The sequence below is a fragment of the Geotrypetes seraphini genome, chromosome 2 (genome assembly GCF_902459505.1).
Source record: "Geotrypetes seraphini chromosome 2, aGeoSer1.1, whole genome shotgun sequence".
Taxonomy (NCBI): Eukaryota; Metazoa; Chordata; class Amphibia; order Gymnophiona; family Dermophiidae; genus Geotrypetes; species Geotrypetes seraphini.
Window position 1 is genome coordinate 65,828,435 of NC_047085.1, and position 25,425 is coordinate 65,853,859.

Consider the following 25,425-nt stretch of genomic DNA (forward strand, 5'->3'; position numbering starts at 1 on the left):
TTTTTTTAAACACCATTTTGCGCATAGCCTAAGGTGCCGTTTTTGGGCTTAAGAGGTCCTTTTACTAAACTGTGGTAAGCGCTAACACGTGCTTACTGCATGTTAAAAAGAGCTTATTGTGGGAAGTGTGCTGCTGTCTTGTGATAACGTTGCCTGTGTGCTAAAATAATTTTTCTTAATTTTCTCTAAGGAGGCGTGTTTGGGGGTGGAGAGTGGATTTGACAGCGCTAATCAGTTAGCGCATGATGCATTGCCATGTGCTAATTGATTAGCACAGGGTTAGCATGTAGGCCCTTACAGCCTATAAAATACGTGTCAGTAATAGCTCACATGGTTACTCTATTTAATTGCAGCGCGCCAATGGCAATATTTGTACGTAGCCAGGAAAATGGGAAGGTCTGCCATTTTCCAGCTGTGGCACAAGTAGCCTTAGCGCACAGGAAAGATGTTTAAGCAGCGCTCTAAGGCCACTTTTGCCACGGCTATACTAACAGGATCCCTGAATGGTCCAATATTATTTATACAATTGTGGTTTGGTTTAGGGCAGGGGTGTCCAACCTTTTGGCTTCCCTGGGCCGCATTGGCCGAAAATTTTTTTTCTGGGGCCGCACAAACACGCAAACACTGCAGCAAGACAGAGGAGGGAGCTGGCAAGATGGTAAACACCTGGGGGCAGCAGCAGAAAACTCTGCATCGTCCTCGACTGAGGCCGCACAAAATACTTCACGGGGCCTCATGCGGCCCTTGGGCCGCAGGTTGGACACCTCCTGGTTTAGGGAATAAACAAAGGTGGCTCTACAATTTATCCAGTGGCAATATTCAGCTATGAAACAGATCAAATTTATCCTTTCAGTTTAGTGCTTAATTTAACCTGGTGATTGTGTCAATTGAAAATCCAACCCCCACTTTTTCTTTTAAAGTATTCTTGTTTTTATACATTTCTGTGTGTTAACAGTAATTGATTTAGCTATCATCTGCCATGAGTGGAGACTTTAAGGCTGGGGACATATTTCACTTATATAAAAAATCATGCCCATCTCCTTTGTGTCTGCGCCTTAGGAAGTCTTGCAATTTACCTAAAGTGCACAAACTTAAATACCATCCATTTGTCTTTCCTGCACAAAATCAGCAAAGGAGCTATTTTATGAGTGGGAACCCCCCCAACCCCCCCTCCCCAACGTCTGGATTGCTTCTCCTCTTTCCATAATGTAAAGCTTTAACACCCTAAGAACTGCACTCTGTGGATTTGTTTTTATAGTCTATGGAGAATGCAACCTTTGACCTATAGAATGCTCCTCTTGAGGGTTAAGCCTCTTGTGACTTCATTCCTATTATGTGTAATAAGTGCACCTTTATAGACTCTCTTGCTACCCATTAGCTTATAAAACTCATGGAAAGGCAAGACCTTTGTTTTACTTCAATACTAAAATCTCCAGCAAATGTTTACACTTCTCCTTTGAAACTCTGTTAACCTACACCACACCCCAGCAACTGCTCACAAAAACAGTTTGCCCTAACTTTAGCTATATACTTACTGAGCCATTTAAATGCAATACCATTTCAAGATTATTACCACAAGCTGTCGTGTTGTGTGTGTTGTCATATGACTCGTTGACTTGCCATCAAAGCAACCTGTTTCCTTCAAACACAATCAGGAAAACAGAGTCTATATGAAAGCTGTGAAAATAGCATTCACTTTTCATTCTTCATCAAAATGTTAACCCAGCAGTTTTGTCCAAAAGCATGTTTCCTTAATTTGCCAAATAATCAACATTAAAAATTAAGGTGCCATCAAAATTATAACCCAAAAACATGAGTATCACCATCGCTCAACAAAAAATCACAAAACAATGTTTTACACTACAGTCTCTTATTAAGACACACCTTGTACCAGCTGGTCTCAGATGTACCCAGAGTATAGGTCTGCATGGGAACGGAATCCCGCGGGGGTCCTGCGGAAATCCCCCCAACCCACGGGAATCCCACAGGGACATCCCTCTGGCCCACGGGACTCCCACAGGGACCCCCCCCCCCTCTAGCCAACGGGACTCCCACGGGGATGGAAGGCTTTGGAAGCAGGGTTTGTCCATATAATATAATGGACATGTCAGCCTTAGTAAAAGAGGGGGTTTATAAGTTAATTACCTGAACAGAAAACAAAAAAAGGGTTCCACAAGGAAAACAGCACCGCAAACACAAAAGAAACTGTGGAATTGATGATCCTGTCAGAAGTAATTGCTGCTTTTTATGGGGACGGGCGGGGATGGAGGTAATTCCTTGCAGGGATGGGTGGGGTTGGAGAGGATCCTGACGGGGATGGGTGGAGATGGAGAGGATCCTGGCGGGGACGGGTGGGGACGGAGAGGATATGAGCGGGGACGGGCGGGGATGGATGGGATTTCTGTCCTCGTGCAACTCTCTAACCCAGAGATGTAATAGCAATGCCTGATTTTTATTTAAAAAGGCAGGAGCTTATTTCTGAGCACCCTGTTCCTGATACCTTATTCTAGAAGTGGATCTTACAGCCTTAGCTACCTGACAATACAGAGGGATCTATGCTTATAAAGCAACCCATAAGAAACTGAGTAATCATATACCCCTCTCAGATAGGAATACTTTTTCCACTGAGCCAGTGGGATGGTGATAATACTTATCTCATAGATAGCCATGAAAAATTATATAAACTAGAAGGCAACATATTGTTAAATCTATTTTCTTTTTTCATGTGTTAGTGGTTTTTTTTACCTTTACAAATATACACAAGCCTGTTTAGGGGCTTAATGTTAGTTTCAACAACTTGCTTGCTAAGACACAAGCTTCATGTACATTTACTTCTGAATTATTTTTCAGTCCATAGCAAGGGAAAAGGGACCACGGCAGAGGGAACTTGCTGCTGAGGCTACGCTACAGCCAACCAGCAATCCTCTGCAGGCTGCTTTAATGTGAGACCGGGAAGCCGTGCGAACCTACAGCTGATGCAGCGCTTGTATCTGATTGGGTAAAAAAAATGTCTGCCAGCGGGCTAGCTTACGTGCAAATTTGTAATTGTCTGGCGGGCCACATTTTATTACACCGTGGGCCAGAGTTTGACATGTCTGATGTTGAAGTACTTATTTTGTACCCGAGGCCAGTGGCGTAGTCAAGGTGAGCGACGCCTGGACAGTGGCACCCCTCCTGCCAGATGCATGCCCCCTTCCCTTTCCCTGTACCTTTTTAACTTCTCCGGCATGAGCACCATGCCCATGTTGGTTTCAGCTCGCCCTCTGATGTCACTTCCTAGGTGCTGGGTCCCGGAAGTGACATCAGAGAGAGCGCCGACGTGGGCAGCAACCTTGTGCTGGGGAAGTAAAAAAGCTATGGGGGAAGGCAAGGAGCATAAGTAGCAAGGAGTGGGGGTCAGAGAGAAGGAGGGGTGGTGCACCTTTAGGAAGACTGCGCCTGGGGTGAACCAACCCCCCCTCCACACACACACACTTACTATGCCACTGCCTGAGACCATGGGAGCCAACTTTTCAAAATTATTGAAGGGTGCTAAACTCAAAGGAAATTACTTCTCCCTGGAGACAGTAAAGGAGTTTGTTCAATATTGGGGTGCTTAAGCAGTCACGGCACCCACAGAGCTGGCTCCTACACCTGGGGCCACAGAGAGTTAAGTGACTTGCCCAGGATAACAAGGAGCTGCAGTGGGAATCAAACCCCGTTTCCTATTCCTGTACTCATAAATTGTATACCTGTGAAGGACAATTCTGCTTTGAGGTGTTACCAGTTACATACCACACACATGTGAAAAAAAAAAGAGGCCACTACCATTTGCAACTGAGAACTCTTCTGTAAGAGCATAGATGCACAAGAGTGCGCACACAGATGGACCATGAGAAAGGCATGAGTGGGGCTCCCACTTAACAGGCAGCTTAGAGAATACATGCACCCTTGTCACATTTACACGCTCATGGGGACACCATATCACAGCTCTGCCTCTTCTGTGTAATGCCTGATTTTGCCCCTCTTTTGGGAAGTTAGATGCAGCCATATCTCTGCGTTGTAAAAGTCGAGTCCTTCAAAACCCAACCAAAACTTACTGAACCCACAATAGCCCTTATGCCTGCAGGAGTCATCTTTAAGTAGGTACAGCAGGTGTTGGGTGGAATTGGGGGGTTCACCATATAATATAAGTGGGTAATGGTGAGATGTGTACTAGAGAATGACAAGGGGAAAAAATCTGTCCCCGTCACCGCCCCGTCCCCAGCCCACCATCCTCTGCACCGCCCCGTCACCGCCGTTCCCTTCACCGCCCCGTCACCGTCACTGCCATCCCTTTCACCGCCCCGTCACCGCCACTGCCATCCCATTCACCGCCCCGTCACCGTCCCCGCTGCATCCATATTAGCCTTAGTACTGTAATATTTAGCTTATTCCTTTCTTATAAATCAAAGTTCCTGCTGCTGAACTAGAGAAAGAGATGTTCAGCTGGCAGGGCTTTGTTTATAAATTTTTATCAACACAACTAATATACTACTTTATCCTAAAGCAAAAAATAATTAAATATAATTTTTTTTTCTACCTTTGTTGTCTGGTTTCTGCTTTCCACATCTTCTCATTCAATTCCTTCCATCCACTGTGTGTTTTCTCTCTGCGTCTTCCATTTGCTGTTACTGTGCCTCTCCCTTCACCCCCCTCCCTCCCCCAATTGGTCTAGCACCCATCTTCTTCCCTCCGCTCCCCCATAGTCTGGCATCTGTCTTCTTCCCATTCTGTCTTCCACATTTCCCTTCAGGGTCTGTTCCTCTCCACCCTCCTTCAATGTCTGTCGTATTCCTTTCCACCACCACCCTTCCTTCCCTCCTTTACCATCTGTTCCTTTCTACCACCCTTCAGCTCCTCTCGCGTGGCCTATCTACCTTCCTCCCTCTTATTTTCATAGCACCTTACAATGTAATTTGTGCAAGCCACTGGAGCCTGCGAGCTCGGTCCCTGTCTCATCCCCACAAACCATCTCGCTTCTGTGCTCCTATTTTCCCCATTTCTAATATCTCCCCTATGTATCTGCCATTGCCCCTCCCCCTGTGTCCATATACCATCCCCATGGCATGTCCCCTTTATGTCTCTGTCCCTATGCCCCATGCACATAATTTCCCCTCTTTCTGTTACCTTCCTGTGTCCAGATTTCCCCTATCTTCCTCTTCCATACCAGTGTGTCTCTTCTTTTCAACCCCATCTAGCTTTTTTCCCTCTTTCTTCCTCCCCCCTGCTTCTAGCATCTGGCTCACCTGCCTGTCCTTCCCTTTCTTTCCTGCTGTGGGTTTTTCTTTCCATCTTCATCCCCTTGGCCCAGAATCATTTTCCCTTTCACTCCCTCCTTCCAGTTTGAGCCGGGAACACGGGTGATCGCACGGTCCCCGCAGCCCCCACCCGCCTGCCTAATCGATCCTAGTGTTTAGCCAGCTCTCTCCCTTCTCCTCACCTTAGTTTGTAGGTTTTCTTTTTCGGCGACCTGCACGCTTTCCCAAAGAGCCGCGCACGCGCGGCTGCTCAGTGTTCAATCTTCTGCTCTACTGCAACTTCCTGTTTCCGGTTGCGTCAGAGCAGAAGATTGAAACTGAGCAGCAGCAGGTGCGCGGCTCTTTGATAGCGTGCGGGTCGCCGAAAAAGAAAACCTACAAACTAAGGTGAAGAGAAGGGAGAGAGCTGGCTAATCACTAGGATTGATTGGGCAGGCGGGTGTGGGCTGTGGGGACCGCGCAATCCTTCATGCCTCACTGCGGGGACAATACCATTCACCGCTCCACGGGGCGGTGAATGGCCTTGTCCCCGTTGCCGCAGCGACTGCTAGTTTTCATTCCCCGTTTTGGAGGGTTACCCACGGCTAAACCCGGTGGCCGCGGGTAAACCGCCACCGTGTCATTCTCTAATGTGTACCTGGGACTTTTTATGTGACATTCACTGCAGTACTCCCTAGTGTGCCCCTCTGCTCTGCAGAGACCTCTGTGTGGCCATCTGAAGCTGTCATACAGGCTGATATGTACTATTTCTCTTATAATAATAATAATTTTATTCTCCTATACCGCCATAGTCAAATGACATCGAAGAAGGCTGGACAATCAGCGAATTACAGAATACAAGAAGTGAGGGTACAACTTATTACACAAGAAATAGATAAAAGGAAAATATGAATCTTAAATATGTAATATAGGTCTCATGTATGCAACCCAAGGAATGAAACTGGACAATCTGCGAATTGTGGAATGCAGAAAGTGAGGGAACAACATATTACACGAGAAGTAAACAGAGGGAAAATATAACTTTGTAAGTAGTGAGACTTCTGTTTAGGAGATGAATCTGTCAAATAGTACGGTTTTAATTACTCTCCGAAAGGCGCCATAGGTCAGCCTGACTCCATTGATGTAATTACCCAGCCAGGATTGCTGTTTGCTTGCTTGGAACATGAAGAACCTGTCCAAAAAGGTTTGTATTTGCAGCCGGTGATCTTTGGGTATGTAAATATGTTACGGTTTCTGGTTGACCATGTGGGGTTGTGTAGTACGAAATGTAGTAGAAGGTAAGAAGGCGCTAGTCCCCAAACCTGCTTGAAACAAATACAGGCAAACTTGAACATTATTTGCGCCTCCATTGGCAACCAGTATAACCTTCTGTAGTAAGGGCTAATGTGATCGTTTTTCCTCAATCCGAAGATCAAGCGAAATGTTTTGTACTATTCTTAATTTTTGTATTGTTTTCTATGGGATGCCTAGATAAACGATATTGCAGTAATCCAGTACTAATAGGACCAGGGACTGCACCAGTAATCTAAAGGATGTAGTATCAAAGTATTTTGTAATGGTCCTTAGTTTCCACAGTGTATTTCCACAGTGTATTTTAGGGTGATGGGAGGGGGGGTCAATGACCACTGGGAGAGTAAGGGGATTCATGCTTAATCCCTTCAGTGGTCAATCTGGTCAGTTTGGGCACCTTTTGGCCCTTATTCGTGTTTAAAACAGGTCTAGCCCCATATGTCTAAATGGTGCCCTGGATATTTTGTTACATGTTCAATTATCACTGCAAAATATCCAAGTCCTAAGCCTGCCCAAAACACGCCGTCAACATACACCCCCCCCCCCCTTGAATTTAGATGAACAGCCTAGAAAAATGCCTAAAACATGGAATTTAAAAATAGTGATTTGGATGTTTTAGCAAGAAAAACACCCAAATGCCCCTATTCTATTTTTGGACATTTTTCTCCTTTGAAAATGAGGCCCTATGTGAGTTATCAACTGATAGGAATGTGTACAAACAAGAAAAATGTGGTTACTTTTATTTTTTTCCGATTTTGGGGCGGATTTTTTTCACACATTTGTTTTAGCGGGGAGTTAATAATGTGCACTACAGCATTTTACAAAGCTGCGTTAGGCTTTTTTATGGTCCGCCACAGCGGTATTAGCTCCAATACTCACTGAATTCCTATGAGCGTCGGAGCTAATTCTGCCTCAGCCGGTGATAAAAAAAAAAAAAAGCCTAAGATGGCTTCGTAAAAAGGGTGGGGGGGGGGTAGGTAAACTTCTTGCATGTTAAGGTGGTTAAATCATCCTAACAAACTGAAGGCACACTAACGTATGTGCATCCCTATCAACTGAAACTGGAATAGTTCACACAAAATTGTTAGCACTATCTGAAAGACTTGCACTAATTTTGAGCACCTAAAGTAAAGGGTACATTCAATTCCTTGGTCTGAAAAGCGGTACTCTTTTTATCAGAACAGACATTATGGGACATTAGCTATTCACGGTCTAATGATCACAGAGCCAGTTTTTTTCCACCCTCTAATCCATGCAGAAACATTTTCTTTCATCTTAAAACTAGCTTCAAAATTGGTAGTGCCAACTTAATCTGTATCTGTTAAGAGTGTTCTTTTAAATCAATGACGTAGGATAATTTTTTTTTTTAAAGCACAAGAAATAAATATTATTTATGTATTAAAAGCAAAGTATCAAGTTGACATATCTTGGCTCAAGCCATTTAGTTTATTTTTTTTGAACTTTGTTTCAAAACACTGTATCCATCTGAATCACAAAGACCTTGATGGTATCAGTACAATATGCAGAAAGGAATTATTTCAGTTTACTGAAAGAGGAAATTTCTCGTGCATTGAGTCACAGATACGATCAATAGTGCACACTGATCTTTTTAGCAGCTCTTGGGGAGCTGACTGATCCTCTTCTGGGAAGGGAAGACCATTGTGGGGGTAAATCGGTAAGGAAAGCGCTAAAATTTAGGTGCCCAGAATGCATGTAAATAACCAAAATAGTTACCGGAATAGTGGAGGAGTGGCCTCGTGGTTGGAGCTGCTGCATCAGCGCACTGAGGTTGTGGATTTGATCCCAGCGCTGCTCCTTGTGACCCTGCACAAGTCACCTAACCTTTCATTTTGTTACGTCCCTTCCTGATTCAGTACGCTAGGGGGCTCATAATTGAAAGAGAAAATCGTCCAAAAACCAGCCTAAGATGGCACTTGGACGAACATTATACGTCCAAGTGCCGATAATACGTCCAAGTGCCGATAATAAAAATGGGTTTTGGACGTATTTCTAAATGACCTAGACCTTCATAGTGCTGCTAAACGGGGCGTTTCGGGAGGAGTGTCGAGGGCGGAAGTTGGGCGGGACGTGGGCCGGCTTAAACTTAGTCATACAGCATGTACAACCAAAAGTTATATAGCTCAGGATCGACGTAACTTGGAAGTTGTGACTTAGACCATTTAAAACATGTCACAAAAAACCACCTAAAGTCACCAGAAAAGCACTGCAAACACATCAAACAGACCCCCCACACACTATCCCAGTGATCACCGACCCCCCCCCCCAACCCCCATAAAAATATTAATCACACCTTTAAAATTCAGCCTCCAGACCATCATCACCTGGCAGCCTGCCATAGGAAAGCCTAGTTGTCCAGCCCAGAGGCGGCTTAAGCTGTCTTGGGGGTGGGTTAGGGACTCATGCAGAGGAGAACCCATGCCCATAAGCCCCTGTAATCACTGCATTGATAATGAAACATGTGCACTCCCCTATACACCCCCAAAACCCTTTTTTACTGGCATATAAGTGGATCCTGCAGCCATAAGGGCTATTGGGGTGGTAGATAAGTGCGTCTAAGGGATTCTGGAGGTGGTTTGGGGGGCTCACCATCACCTATAAGGGAGCTGTAGTGAGGAGAAGCCATGGCACCCTTTTTGTGAAGTTCACAGCAGTGCCTTGTAAGGTACACCACTATTTAGGTGGCATGTCTGGGTGTGCAGTCCATCACTTTGCAGACCCCTCCCACGTCCAACAGGGCTTGTTCTAGGCATTTTTGACTTGGACAAAAAGTTGAACGAAAAAATGGTATAAAGATGGATGATTTAGCAACATCGACGATCAGATCGGCAGGACGTATACTTAGACAATTATCGAAAGAAAAAAAATTTTGGACATATTTTTCGAAAATGTGTCCTAGGTTGTTTTTTTACTTTAGATGACTTGTGACTTAGACAAAAACGGACTTAGATGTTCCTTTCGATTATGCCCCTTCACGTGTTTAATTCCTCCACGTGTTTAATCCCTTCCTGCAATCTGGGAGTTGCAGATATCCAAACACTTGCTCCTCCTACCTTACAGAGTGAGTTAGAGCCCCGTACAGTTTTCGATTTCTGCATGCAATCTGTGCAGAAGTCTTTTGGATATGCTCTGCATCTTCTTCTTATTTTTTTGCTTAAAGTTTATTTTATTTCGGTGGCTTCAGTGCCCTGAGACCCATGTGGTGTCCTCTGCCAGAGGAAAGGAAACATTTCCGCAGAAACAGGCTGCTACTTCACAGAGAAACTTCAGTGGATCTGTGGAGCCAGATTGCTTGTGCCACCCTTCTCAGACTCAGGGTCCATTCCCCTGGGAGGTCGCTTGCCCTCTGACCCTGTCAGGGGTTTAAGTGCAGGCTGTATGCATCCTGAGTAAAATATCCCTCCAGGTTTCAGGGCACAGGCTGCATTTCCTGCCCCCAGTCATGTGGAAAAGTATCTGTGGGAGCGGAGGTTACAGTTGGAGTCTGTATGACTGGCAGCCCCAAGATCTTCAAGTTTGGTCATTTGGAGCAGTTTCTGAAGCAGAAAATATTTTCCTCCATTCAGCTGCAGTGTAACAGAACTGACAGGCAGGCACTGCACAGACTGTTAAGTAAACCTCCATTATTTCTCCTATGGGTGCTTTAGGGTGATCTGTGAAACGCGGTAAAACTAATTTGTTAGTTTCTAAGGGTAGGTTTCAGATCTCCCACCTCCACAAACCCCTATTTTATTTTCAGATTTTCTTTATTTTTGCCGTTTTTGGTGCAAATTCATTGGCAGTAGCCATCTTGAATTTTTATCAATCTTTTTTTCAAAGATTTATTTTTGCATCAAAGCCCTCAATTTTGTTAAAAATCATTTGGGATGGACTCCTCAGCCCTAATCTGTTTAATATGTGCATTGATTGTGCCGGATCAGTGACCGTGTTCCATGTGCCGCAGCATACTGGGGAAAGGGTGAGAGATTTGGACCACCTCCTCCAGGTCTTTCATGGCTAGGGAGCTGGCCTGGGTCTGTGGTTTCAGAAAAAAGCCTCACTCAGAGGCCGTTCTGGAATCTGGCACAAATACCTGCATTCCAAATCGGGGGACTCCCTTGGCGCGGTGTGGGCACCTCAATAGAGACCAGCAGTGGCCATGGGGTATGAATTTTCCCTGGACTTTATTCGGCTTTTCTGGAAACTGTATGCTTCGGATGCGCCTGCCTGCTGTGTCAAACAGACATGTCCCTTACCCCAACCACCTTTCTCACTTGCACCCTGAATACCTTACCTGCTGCCCATGGTTTGAACTTCCTGTCTCCCTCTTTCCACGGACAAGCATCTCTTCCTCCCTTCCCACCACTTCTTTCTGGTCTGAGTCATTCTCTCTTTCTTTACCATTCCCCCCACTCCATACTTGTAGGTCCAGCATCCATGTCCCCTAACCACACCCCACAACCCACACCCTCACTCACATCTCTTCCCACCCTCCTTTCTAGTCTGGGTCACTTTCTTCACCACCCCCCCATTACGGGGTCCAGTATCCATATCCCTTCCTTTTCCCCCCTCCCCCTTTTGATCCACCATCCATGTCCCCTCCTCTTCCCCCCAATTGTGGTCTACCGTCCATGTCCCTTCCCCCTTATGCAGGTCTTCCCTCTCTCATTCTCTGACCCCTCCACCCATGGCATCTCCCTGCTGTCCTGCTTCTGACCCGACAATCCCCTTCTCCTCCATGTGGGTATGGCCTCTGATTGACTCCCCATCCCCTCCCATGTTGGAAGTGATGCAACAGAGAAAGGACCTGGTTGGCAGTGCTGCCTCTGCTGGCCAATCTTCACTGCTGCTTTGGGAGGGCCTGCAGATAAGAGATACTGGTTCTATACAGGGAAGGGCGTCAATCAGGTCTGTGCAGAATTCTGCATGAATGGGGAATACAGTGCAAATTCTGCACTGTGCAGTTGCACAGAATTCCACCAGGAGTAATTTATGGACAGCAGTCCTACAACAATTTTAGTTGGGGTAGGAGGCAGCAGCTATTATTGGGGGTAGTTGGGAAGCAGAAATAGGGACCATTTATGGGGATTTCAAGAACCTGACTCTCAAGATTGCTGGTCTTTCCAGCTTGCAGGCACTGATGGTTGTAAAAGAAGCACTGGGTTTTCTGTCTACACTAAATTTTTTTGTGACACACCTCCCACCTCTTGAGGACACATTGGTTGAGAGCTATTAGTCTTGAAGCAATGGTCAAATTTCAGTATCAGACAAATGCAACAAGCTTCAGCTATAAAGACGCAAGCTAATGTAGAAGTGAACGAAGCCAACGTTACTCCCAAATAACAAAAAAAAAAAAAGAAGAAAATGAAGTTATCTAATTTAAATTTTCTACTAAAGAAACAACTATATAACTAGACATTTTTCTTCAACTTACCTTTCCTTCTTCATTCACATCCCAAGTAAAGGATACAGCATTGTATGCTATCTCTTCAATATTCCCAATTGTGTTAAAGCTTTCCTTGTAGTCTGCTGCCAAATTCAAGAAAAACATGGCTAATATTTTCATATCATTCTTTTTTTACTTTAACAGTTGTTTCTGCCATTATCTTAATTGAATCATCTGTAATGAGTGAGTATAACTGAGTTTAATGTTAACTTTGCAGCATGAATTATCAAAGCAGAAACTGTATATACTGAAAACAAATTGTTTATATTTATTTTTTTTTAAATTATACCACTTTACATAATTCAGAACAAAATGGTTGACATCTTAAAAAGAAATCTTCAAAAAAAATTAAGAATTCCATTTATATAGACAGGAAAGCCTGATCATACATAGTAAGATCATCATGTAAAACATACATTTTTCAAACATAATGATTGTATTTCTCAGAACCTCTAATGTATCCTTATACCATCTCCTAATGCCATATTAAATACTTGTGGAAAAAAAATAAAGGGCTCCTTTTACAAAGCTGTGTTTGTGGCACCTGCTGTGGTAATTGCTCTGATGCTCATATGGATTTAATAAGCATTGGCACGTTTGCCGCATGGCAGTCGCTACCCGGCTTTGTAAAAGGGGCAAAAGTCTTCAATAAAATTTGCTTCTCCGATCAAATAAGAGGGGAGGTTATTCCACAAGGAAGGAGTCAAGCAAAAAAAAAAAAAAAAAAAACAACCCAAACAAACAAACATTATTTCTGGTCGAAATAAATTTAGATATTTTTTAAATATGGAGTAACTAGTTTATCTAATATAATAAAAGACTAAGCCGCGCATGCGCACTCCCACCTCCGTGCATCCGTTTTCCGCGAGATGTAGGGTAGAGAATGACACGGTGGCGGTTTACCCGCGGCCACCGCATTTAGCTGTGGGTAACCCGCCAAAACGGGGAAAGAAAAATAGCAGTCGCTGCGGGGACAGGGACAAGGCCATTCACCGCCCCGTGGAGCGGTGAATGGTCTTGTCCCCGCAGTGAGGCATGAAGGATCGCACGGTCCTCGCAGCCCACACCCGCCTGCCCAATCGATCCTAGTGTTTAGCCAGCTCTCTCCCTTCTCCTCACCTTAGTTTGTAGGTTTTCTTTTTCTGCGACCCGCACGCTATCAAAGAGCCGCGCACCCGCTGCTGCTCAGTTTCGATCTTCTGCTCTGATGCAACCGGAAACAGGAAGTTGCAACAGAGCAGAAGATTGAACACTGAGCAGCCGCGCGTGCGCGGCTCTTTGGGAAAGCGTGCAGGTCGCCGAAAAAGAAAACCTACAAACTAAGGTGAGGAGAAGGGAGAGAGCTGGCTAAACACTAGGATCGATTGGGCAGGCGGGTGGGGGCTGCGGGGACCGCGCGTCCATCTGTAAGATATGTTACATGCATTTTTACTAGAGAGCATCGTTTTTTGGTTAACGCTGAGAACAATATGTGCCACATCAATCGCCTGTAATGCACTAGTTGCCATTGTTCATTATTTGTTGGAGTAGTGGTTGGTACTTAAGGTGTAAGAAGAATGAATGTTTTGTACTAAATAACACCATCTACCCTACCTGCTTATTTGGAACTTTGGTTATCTAGATGTGCAGTTCTAGAAACCGCTTTCACTATTATGAGCTGTCTACCTCTATTGCATGTTGAGGGAAGAGGAAGTGGTGGTTGCAAACTTACCAGGTGCAATACCATATTAATATAGCATATTACCTTGGAGATGAAGGAACAGTGCATTGCTTCTGCCCAACCAGGCTCAAACTGGAAGGAGGGAGTGAAAGGGAAAAGGATTCTGGGCCAAGGGGATGAAGACGGAAAGAAAAACCCACAGCAGGAAAGAAAGGGAAGGACAGGCAGGTGAGCCAGATGCTAGAAGCAGGGGGGGGGGGGAAGAAAGAGGGAAAAAAGCTAGATGGGGTTGAAAAGAAGAGACACACTGGTATAGAAGAGGAAGATAGGGGAAATCTGGACACAGGAAGGTAACAGAAAGAGGGGAAATTATGTGCATGGGGCATAGGGACAGAGACATATAGGGGACATGCCATGGGGATGGTATATGGACACGGGGGGGGGGCAATGGCAGATACATAGGGGAGATATTAGAAATGGGGAAAATAGGAGCACAGAAGCGAGATGGTTTGTGGGGATGGGAAAGGGACCGAGCTCGCAGGCTCCAGTGGCTTGCACAAATTACATTGTAACGTGCCATGAAAATAAGAGGGAGGAAGGTAGATAGATAGGCCACGCGTGAGGAGCTGAAGGGTGGTAGAAAGGAACAGATGGTAAAGGAGGGAGGGAAGGGTGGTGGTGGAAAGGAATAGGACAGACATTGAAGGAGGGTGGAGAGGAACAGACCCTGAAGGGAAATATGGAAGACAGAGTGGGAAGAAGACAGATGCCAGACTATGGGGGAGCGGAGGGAAGAAAATGGGTGCTAGACCAATTGGGGGGGGGAGGGGGGTGAAGGGAGAGGCACAGTAACAGCAAATGGAAGACGCAGAGAGAAGACACACAGTGGATGGAAGGAATTGAATGAGAAGATGTGGAAAGCAGAAACCAGACAACAAAGGTAGAAAAAAAAATTCTATTTATTTATTTATTTTTTGCTTTAGGATAAAGTAGTATATTAGTTGTATTGATAAAAATTTATAAACAAAGCCCTGCCAGCTGAACATCTCTTTCTCTAGTTCAGCAGCCAGAACTTTGATTTATAAGAAAGGAATAAGCTAAATATTACAGTACTAAGGCTTATATGGATGCAGCGGGGACGGTGACGGGGCGGTGAATGGGATGGCAGGGGCGGTGAAAGGGATGACGGTGACGGGGCGGTGAAGGGAACGGTGGTGACGGGGCGGTGCAGAGGATGGTGGGCCGGGGACGGGGCGGTGACGGGGACAGATTTTTTCCCCGTGTCATTCTCTAATGTAGGGCACCTCAGGTAGGAGTGCGCATGCGCGCAAATCTCTCTCTCCTGCCAAGGCGAACAGTAGGAGCAGCTAAGTTTTTAAAGTCGTCGGCCATGAAGTATGCAGGTGGCATACTTCACGACCAACGGCTTTTCAAACCCCCCCAGCACCGCCGTCGCTGAACCTTTGAAAACCCTCCACCCCCACCAGCACTGCCAGCTGCGGTTAAGGCGAGAGAGAAAATAAGAAAAGGCATGATAAGTCTTTCATAAAAACTACAGAGAACTTAACCTCCAAAATGAAGGCAGAATCCATCTTGCTCAAGGCTTTACACAAGGAGAGATAGAATGGGTTAGTGGGGCCTTTAGCCGAGATGCTAGGTAAGGTATTGCTGTTGGTCACAAGACAAAGGGAAAGAGTTACCAAATCCCTTACCAAGACAGAAGATGAGGTAGAGCAGTCCCATTCGGATATCCAGGCGGAAGAAGGCGATGTCGGCCGCGGCAGCTGTTGGCGGCTGTAGGCCGCAGTGGCTGCAGGCTGCAGCGGCCGAGCATGGAGCCAGGCCGAAGTTTCTTTTTTTAACTTCAAAGACGCTGCAGCAGCTCCTCTCACGAACCGCTCCTGCGTCGGAGAAGGCGGCGATTGTGAGAGGAGTCGCCAGGAAGTTACACTGCTGGGGGCTCGGGCTGTTAGGTCCATGCAGGCTCCTCTCGCGGTAAATGGAGGGAGAGGGAATGATGCGGCTGCTGGACAGGGACGTAGGGAAGGAGATAGGAAGGAAGACACAGGGACAGGGGTAGGGAGAGAGACAGACAGACAAAGGGGGCCAGGGAGGGAGAGAGACAGAAATAAAGACAGACATATATTCTACCACCAGTGGGAGGAAGGGAGACAGAAAGAAAAGAAGAAAGATACAGGGACAGGGAGAGACACAGAAAGAAAGACAGGCAGACAAAGGGGGCCAGGGAGGGAGACAGATAGAAAGAAAGACAGCAGGACAGAGAGAGAGAGACGGAAATAAATACAGACAGACATATATTCTAGCACCCATTAATGTAACGGGCTAAAATACTAGTAAGTTTATAAAGATCTTAAAACTATAGCAGGAGAACACAGAATAACCATGTATGCAGATAATTTGGCCTATGTATGTAAAATGCTTGATGTGTTAATGTCATCACTAAACTGATTTCTATATTTCAAATAAAGAGGGGTAACATGATCAAACTTTGATAGTTACCTAATAGCTCACGAGCTAAATTCTGAATGGTTTGCAATCTTTTAAGGTCAACATCGGAACATCCAATATAATAAGTCATTTTTTATATAAACAATGCTTGGATCAGTTTATTTAAAGCTTACTCATTAAAATAATACTTCACTCTGCGCAATCACCTCAAAGTTCTTAAACCTCTTATTATTAGATCTGTTATTTGATCCATAAAATTTAATTGTGAATCTACCCAGATATATAAATATAGAGTAAGTTCAAGCTCATTCAATTAATGAGGAGTTTGAATTAAAAATATTTGATTAATCAGTATCAAATATTCTGTCAAATTCTAATATTCCCAAAATGCGACTTTTCCAGAGACATAAGTATATGACCAATCACATCATAATTAACAAACACCATCATATATTCAGAAAACGGATGAGGTTAAAACTGCCAATAAAAATAACAGATTACATCTAGCAACACAGTAAACACAAAAGCACATAAAGCAGCTACTAGCTTGCTATTACCATAGACCTGATTTTATCAAGACTTCATTCAAGGAGCTATATTTATTATTTTACTGCTTTTTTTTTAGAACTTGATTAGAGAAAAGCACCTACCTGACACTCTTCCTAGGTTTCTTTAAATATACTCCTCAAGATCTTTTTTGCCTGGATCTTTCAATGCTGGTACAGGGGAAGTAGAATGCCTTTTTGTTTGGGGGTGCCCAAGCTTTGCCCCAGACCCTACTTCCATAATAATACGTAGTACTAATTGTAACACCATTTTTCATTCTTCATATACACACACAATATAATCTTATTAACAATATATAATGGGAATCACAAAACTAAACCACACAAAGCACACTGTATAACGAGAAAATTTGAATCATTTAATCATTTATAGTCTGTGTTTTTCAGCTACTGGATGGATAGAGAGCAGCTGAGAGGGAACACAGCTCCCCCTGTATAAGCACCACTCAAACCACCCCCAAAAAAAATCCCAAACGGGGGGGGAGGGGGGACGGGACAGTAGGGGCACTTTGGAGCACATGATGGAAGGCTCCTTCGCTGTAGACCAGTACCTCTGTTACTGATGGTATTATTTATTTATTTAAAAATGTATATACCGCATAAAAACTATGCGATTTACAAAATCACATGCATATATATTAAAAATGCTAAACATGTTTAAACAAAACAAGCATAATAAAACATTAACTAATGATACCATTATTAAAACCTTCTTTTAAATTCATCCTACAAGATGGAAAGCCAAAATCCCATAAAAATATTTACAGAATGGGAAAGCATTAACAGAAAATAGTATTAGCACATGAAAGCATTGACAAATAATTGCGTTTTCAACATTTTCTTTTGCACACTGTAATACACTTCAGAGAATTATGTACCAAGACATATTTGCAATGCAACATATTAGAACAGAAATATATTTGCAGTATTCTAGAAATATGTGCAGGTTGGCTCTCGGACAGCCTTAGCTCCCCAGTCCAGCATCTTACTATAGGCCATGTAAATAGCGATGTTTAGAACCACTGTAACAGAAATCTTGAGGTTTCTGGCAGCCATAAAATAATTTACCTATCCATGTTTTTGGTAGGTTGCTAAATAGCCACCAGGCTCCAGCTCAGCTAAACTTTAGTAAGCAGTTGAATTACCAAGGATTAGGTAATATAGATAATGTGTTATCTGTATTAGCAGTACCTAATAGAGCTGCAGGCTGAGAACCAGGGAAGGCACTGCTGTTCCCTGAAATCTTGGACGTCACTTAACCTCCATTGAATCAGATACAAAACTTAAATTGTAAGCTCTACAGGGACAGGGAAATAGCTACAGTACCTGAATGTTAAGGTCAACGCGAAGCGGCGGTGCTGCTGACCCCGCCCACTCTATTAGTTTACCGGTACATGCTATATTTAGTGCTCTTCCTTGCAGCGCACGCCACAGGAGCGCACCTAAGGAGCAGGTCCTGCTCCTTAGTGCGCTCCTTCGTGCGCCTCCACTCTGTCTTTTTACTATCCTAACCGCTTAAGCCTTTTCTTTCTTCTGCTAGCTAACCTATTCACTATCATGTCCATCCCTCAATTCCAGATTCCTGTCTGCTGGGGCCATCATCCTGGGACAACATTCAACAACTCACTTAATTCAGTCCCACAATACGCTAGTCTCACTTCAATACGGGAAGCCCAACTTACCATCTACAAACCTCACAAAAATCGGCCTTATCAACTCCAGATCTCTTAAATCTAAATACCATCTCATCTCAGATATCATCTTAAAAAATAAATTTGACCTCCTCTTTATCACTGAAACCTGGTTAAGTAAGGGTGAGGAAAGTTATTTGGCCTTTTGTTGTCCCCCCGGTTTTACGTATCAATACAATCACCGACTAGTAAAAAAAGGAGGGGGTCTAGCCATAATTTATCACTCTAACATATTGGCTGATTTTGAATTTTCTTCCAATAATAGCAGCCCCTTGGAATACCTGGAGGTCAGATGCAAAACCTCCTTTTCATCAAATTATTTACTAATATATATCCCCCCACCTGTTAGTGTCTCGACACTAACTCATTTGCAATCTGTCATCTTGGATTTTTGTTTTTCCTCTGCTAACCCCGTCATTCTAGGCGACTTTAATATTCATTTTGATGACTCCAGCAACGCCTCCACGTCAGAAGTTCTTACCTTCTTAAAGGACTTGAATCTGTACCCACTAATAACAAGTCCCGCGCATATCACTGGACCCAAGCATCTCAAAGATACGACTTTCAAATGTTAGCTACTACACAAGTTCCGTGGTCAGACCACTTCTTAGTTTCTTTTCAACAATTAAATTCAAATTACCAAAGTAAACTAAAACCTAAAACAATTACCACTAGAAACTATAGTAAGCTAGAAGCTGCAGATATTTCATATAACTTCTGCCTTACCTTAGAACAACTCTCCAGGTCTACTGTAGAAAAAAAAATCTTAGCATGGAATCAGTCCATTGGTAATCTTTTAAATTCTATCGCACCAGCAATCACCTTCATGATCTCTCCCCGTAAACAAAAAAAATCCTTGGTACTCAGCAAATCTAAACCTACTAAAAAAATAATTACGCTCTCTTGAATGAAAATGGAGGCACAATAAAACACTGCTCAATCTTAACAAATTCCAGGAACATGCCGCATATTACAGATCCGAAATTAATAGAACAAAAAAAAGAATATTATACCAAACAAATCAAGAAGGCTAAAAACTCCTCCACTTTATATGCAATAGTTAAATCCTTAACAACAAAGAAAAAAGAAATGAACAAATCCAATCTTACACCTTCAGCTCAAGCCACTTACTTTATTGACAAAGTACAGAAAATTCGAGACACTTTCCCGTTTAACTCTATTTCTTGTCACTCTGTAGATTACGTAGACTCTAATAATTCAACTAATCTGTCCTATTCAAAATGCTCCCGTTTCACCCATCCGAGCTTGGAGGAAATACAAAAAAGTATTAATTTGCTTAATTTAAAAGGGACTAGTACAGAGGTTATCCCTCCCTTCCTTTTAAAACGATTTTTCTCTATTTTCGGCCCGTACATAAAAGATCTGGTCAATTCAAGTTTATCATCAGGATCTCTGCCTAAGATTTGGAAACAATTGATTATCTATCCAATCATTAAGGATCAAAATATTAGCACTCAGGACTTGTCTAATTACCGTCCCATAGCAAACATACAATTCCTTGCAAAACTTACTGAAAAAATAGTTTTCCATCAAATCTCCGACTTCATTGAGAAAATTAATGTACTTCACCCTAATCAAACTGGCTTCCATCATTGTCATTCTACAGAACTTTCTTTGTTAGGACTTACTACCAAAATACTATACCATCTTGATCATCATCAATCAGTACTGCTTATTTCCCTAGATCTCTCCTCTGCCTTCAATACTATAGATCACAGCCTGCTTTTAATGCGACTTCACAAAATCGGTTTGTCTGACCAGGTCATGGACTGGTTTGTTTCCTACTTCACTGATAGATCATCTAAGGTTATTTTTAACGGCACGTCGTCTGAACCTTTTACCACTAAACATGGAATACCACAGGGATCCATTCTGTCACCATTGCTTTTCAATATCTTCCTGTCACCCCTTCTGACGATGGGCCAATCTATTGGCTTTACCACATTTGCTTACGCGAACAATGTGCAATTGATCCATCCCATTGATCTCAACACTATGAAAGAGGTAGCTTCCATTAACCATAAATTAGGAACAATCAAATCATGGTTAGACTCAAATAAACTGGCTCTCAATATCAACAAATCAAAACTCATGATTTTTCCTTTTAAAGAAGGAACTACGCTTCAGGCTCCTCTGAAGCTCGAATCGCTCCCCATCAAAATTGTCCCTACTTTAAAACTATTAGGAGTTACTTTCGACAGTAAATTTTCTTATCATTTTCATATTAGCACGGTCGTTCAGAAATGTTTCTATCGACTCAGGATGATTCGTTCCCTTGGTAAGTTGCTAGAACCGGCCTCCTTGAACACACTGATCCACTCCCTAGTAATCTCTTGTATAGACTATTGTAACGCCCTGTATAAGGGCATTACAAAAAAGGAAATTAGACGGCTTCAGATTGTACAAAAAGCACAGTTACTTACCGTAACAGGTGTTATCCAGGGACAGCAGGCAGATATTCTTGACTGATGGGTGACGGCACCGACGGAGCCCCGGTACGGACAATTTTAGAGTGATTGCACTCTAAGAACTTAGAAAGTTCTAGCTAGGCCGCACCGCGCGTGCGCGAGTGCCTTCCCGCCCGACAGAGGTGCGCGGTCCCCAGTTAAGATAAGCCAGCTAAGAAGCCAACCCGGGGAGGTGGGAGGGACGCAAGAATATCTGCCTGCTGTCCCTGGATAACACCTGTTACAGTAAGTAACTGTGCTTTATCCCAGGACAAGCATGCAGCATATTCTTGACTGATGGGTGACCTCCAAGCTAACAAAAAAGAGGGATGGTGGGAAGGTTGGCCATTAAGAAAACAAATTTTGTAAAACAGATTGGCCGAAGTGTCCATCCCGTCTGGAGAATGCATCCAGACAATAGTGAGATGTGAAAGTATGAACTGAGGACCAAGTAGCAGCCTTGCAGATTTCCTCAATAGGAGTGGAACGGAGGAAAGCTACAGATGCTGCCAGAGCTCTAACTTTGTGGCCCGTGACAGAACCTTCCAGTGTCAGGCCGGACTGAGCATAACAGAATGAAACGCAAGCAGCAAGCCAATTGGATAGGGTGCGTTTAGATACAGGATGACCCAACTGGTTAGGATCAAAAGACAAAAACAGTTGAGGAGATGATCTGTGAGGTTAAGTGCGTTCGAGATAGTAAGCCAAAGCACGTTTACAGTCCAAGGTTTGCAAAGCCTGTTCACCTGGAAGAGAATGAGGCTTTGGAAAAAATACAGGTAGGACAATGGACTGATTAAGATGAAAGTCAGACACAACCTTAGGGAGAAATTAGGGGTGTGTACGTAGAACCACCTTATCATGGTGAAAAACAGTGAAAGGTGGATCGGCCACTAGTGCATGCAACTCACTGACCCTCCTGGCAGAAGTGAGAGCTATCAGGAAGACCACTTTCCAAGTGAGAAATTTGAAATGTGCTGTGGCCAAAGGTTCAAAAGGAGGCTTCATTAAAGCGGAAAGAACCACATTGAGATCCCAAGCAACAGGAGGGGGCTTGAGAGGTGGTTTCACATTGAAAAGGCCCTCATGAATCTAGAAACCAAAGGATGAGCCGAGAGGGGTTTTCCATGAACTGGCTCATGAAATGCAGCAATGGCACTAAGATGAACTCTGATAGAAGTAGATTTAAGGCCAGAGTCAGACAAGGAAAGAAGATAGTCCAACACCAGTCCCACTGCCAGAGACATGGGAGTATGGTGATGTAAGAGGCACCAGGAAGAAAACCGAGACCATTTCTGTTGATAACACTGAAGAGTGGCCGGTTTCCTGGAAGCATCAATGATAGAACGGACAGGCTGAGAAAGGAGTGAATGAGCCGAAGTCAGCCCGAGAGAAACCAAGCTGTCAGGTGCAGAGACTGTAAGTTGGGATGCAATAGGGACTGTTGATGCTGAGTAAGCAGAGAAGGAAACAGTGGAAGAGGTATGGGTTCCCTGCAACTGAGTTGAAGTAGAAGGGAGAACCAATGTTGCCTGGGCCACCATGGAGCGATGAGAATCATGGTGGCTCATTCCCTCTTGAGCTTGAACAATGTCCGCAGCATGAGCGGTAGAGGGGGAAATGCATATAGGAAGAGATTGGTCCAATCCAGGAGAAATGCATCGGGTGCCAGACAGTGAGGAGAGTAGAGTCTGGAGCAAAACAGGGGCAGCTGATGATTGTGAGGAGCTGCAAAAAGGTCCACTTGAGGAGTGCCCCATTGGGCAAAAATGGACTGAAGAGTCGTGGGATCGAGAGTCCATTCGCGAAGTTGGAGAATTCTGCTGGATTGACCGCTAAGGAATTCTGCTCCCCTTGAATGTAGACAGCCTTCAGGAATAAGTGACGAGCTGTCGCCCAAGACCAAATCCGTTGGGCTTCCGGACACAACAGGCGAGAGCCCGTCCCTCCCTGTTTGTTGATGTAGTACATTGCAACTTGATTGTCTGTGCAAATGAGTAGTACTTGAGGAAAAAGAAGATGTTGAAAAGCCTTGAGGGCATAAAACATCGCTCGGAGTTCCAGGAAATTGATGTGGTGTTTCTTTTCCTGGATAGTCCAAAACCCCTGAGTTTGGAACTCGTTCAAGTGAGTTCCCCAGGCATAGGGGGAGGAATCTGTGGTGATGACAAGTTGAAGAGGAGGTAGATGGAACAGTAGACCTCTGGATAGAGTTGAAGATGTCAACCACCAAAGAAGCGACTGTCGAAGAGACGAGGTCACAGATATGTGTTGTGAACAAGGATCCGTCGCTTGTGACCACTGGTTCGCTAGGGTCCATTGAGGAGTACGCAGGTGGAGACGAAGGAGGTGACATGTACTGTCAAAGCCATATGCCCCAATAGCACCATCATGTGATTGGCAGAGATGGTAATCTGTTGAAACACCTGCCGACAGAGATGAAGGATGGTCTGAAGGCGGTTGGATGGAAGAAACGCCCGCATCAGAACAGTGTCCAGAATGGCTCCAATGAATTGAAGTCGCTGGGTTGGAATGAGGTGCGACTTGGGTAGATTGATTTCGAAACCCAACAGCCGAAGAAAGTGGATGGTCTAGTTGGTGGCAAGCAAAACCGCCTGAGGAGAGTGAGCTTTGATCAGCCAGTCGTCCAAGTAAGGGAAGACTTGAAAATTGTGAGAGCGGAGATAGGCCGCTACTACAATCAGGCACTTGGTGAATACCCTGGGAGAGGAGGCCAGACCGAAGGGTAGCACCTTGTACTGATAATGGGTTTGATTGATGAGAAAGCGTAGATATTGCCTGGACGTCAGATGGATAGGAATATGTGTGTAAGCCTCTTTTAGATCGAGGGGGCATAGCCAGTCGCCCTGAGAGATGAGAGGGTAGAGGGTGGCAAGAGAGAGCATTTTGAACTTCTCCTTGACCAAGCATTTGTTGAGATCTCTGAGATCTAATATAGGTCTGAGGTCTCCGGTCTTTTTGGGAACTAGAAAGTACCGGGAGTAAAATCCCTGACCTCTCTGATCTTGAGGAACTTCTTCGATGGCATTGAGAAGAAGGAGGGATTGAACCTCTTGAGCTAGAAGGAGGGACTGAGACTTGTTGGAAGCAGACTCTGTTGGCAGGCCTAACGGCGGAGGAGTCTGAAAATTGAGAGAGTAGCCGTGGGCTATGATAGAGAACACTCACTGGTCGGTGGTGATCACTTCCCATCGAGGTAGAAAAATGTTTAGTCGACCTCCTATAGGTTAGAAACATAGAACATAGAACATAGAAAGATGACGGCAGAAAAGGGCTACAGCCCATCAAGTCTGCCCACTCTACTGACCCACCTCATTAAGTCTGAGTGCTGATGACTTAGTTCCTTTGCTCGACCCTCGTAGGGATCCCACGTGGATGTCCCATCTATTCTTAAAGTCGAGCACGCTGGTGGCCTTGATCACCTGCCTCGGAAGTTTGTTCCAATGATCCACCACCCTTTCCGTGAAGAAGTACTTCCTGGTGTCACCACTAAATTTCCCTCCTCTGAGTTTAAGCGGGTGCCCCCTTGTGACCGAGGGTCCCTTGGGAACGAATATGTAGTTTTCCACCTCGACTCGACCTGTGACGTATTTAAATGTCTCAATCATGTCACCGGAAGAGGACATGAGTGGCGGGCCTGTTGTTGTTGCTGCCTTTGCCTCCGAGGCTGAGGCTGAATTGGCCGAGGAGAAAAATGTCTCTGATAGGACGTCTGCTGCCTGAAAGGACGAGGAGGAGGTTACTTCTTGTTTTTCAATAAAGTATTCCACCTCGTCTCATGAGCAGAAAGCTTCTGAGTGGTGGTATCCAGAGATTCACCAAACAGCTCATCACCCAGGCAGGGAGCATTGGCAAGGCGGTCCTGGTGGTTCACATCAAGGTCTGAGACGCGAAACCATGCCAATCGTCTCATCGCTACAGCCATAGCAGTAGCTCGAGAGGTCAGTTCAAAAGTGTCATAGATGGAACGGACCATAAACTTCCTGAGTTGCAAGAGACTGGTAGTGCATTGTTGAAAAGAAGAAAGCTTGCGGTCAGGAATATATGTGTGAAACGCATAGTTACCTGAACGGTTGGCCAACATAGGATTTTGGTAAAGTCGTTTACCAAATTTATCCATGCCTTCTCTGCCAGGAGGGACAGAGGCATATACACTAGAGCCTGCAGATTTTTTGAGGGTTGACTCCACCAGCAAAGATTCATGTGGAAGCTGAGGTTTGTCAAACTCTGGGATAGGAATAACTTTACAAAGCGATTCCAACTTCCTTGGAGCTCCTGGAATAGTGAGAGGAGTTTCCAAAGTTTTGTAAAAAGTTTCCCTTAATATATCATAAAGGGGTAACTTTAAAAATTCTTTGGGAGGTTGTTCAAAGTTCAAAGTCCAAAGCCTCCAAGAATGCTTTTGACTTCTTAGAATCAGATTCCAAGGGAAGAGAAAGGGTGTCTGACATTTCCTTAAGAAATTTGGTGAAGGAAGAGTGCTCTGGCTGACTAGCAGGATCCTGCACCGATGGGTCAGCCTCATCCGATGAAAAATC

The 25,425-nt window shown here is 44.4% G+C and overlaps 1 protein-coding gene across 7 annotated transcripts in view; it reads right to left on the bottom strand.

Moving 5' to 3' along the window:
* GRHL2 (grainyhead like transcription factor 2) overlaps positions 1 to 25,425 on the bottom strand; it is a 279,232-nt gene that overhangs the window by 82,604 nt on the left and 171,203 nt on the right. For all 7 annotated transcript variants that reach the window (XR_004538279.1, XR_004538280.1, XM_033933112.1 and 4 more), the window contains exon 8: positions 12,001 to 12,095. Coding sequence is in view for 5 of the 7 variants with exons in the window: in XM_033933112.1 (XP_033789003.1) it covers positions 12,001 to 12,095 (95 nt within the window). In the remaining 2 variants the exon portion in view is untranslated. The remainder of the gene's footprint in view (positions 1 to 12,000; positions 12,096 to 25,425) is intronic.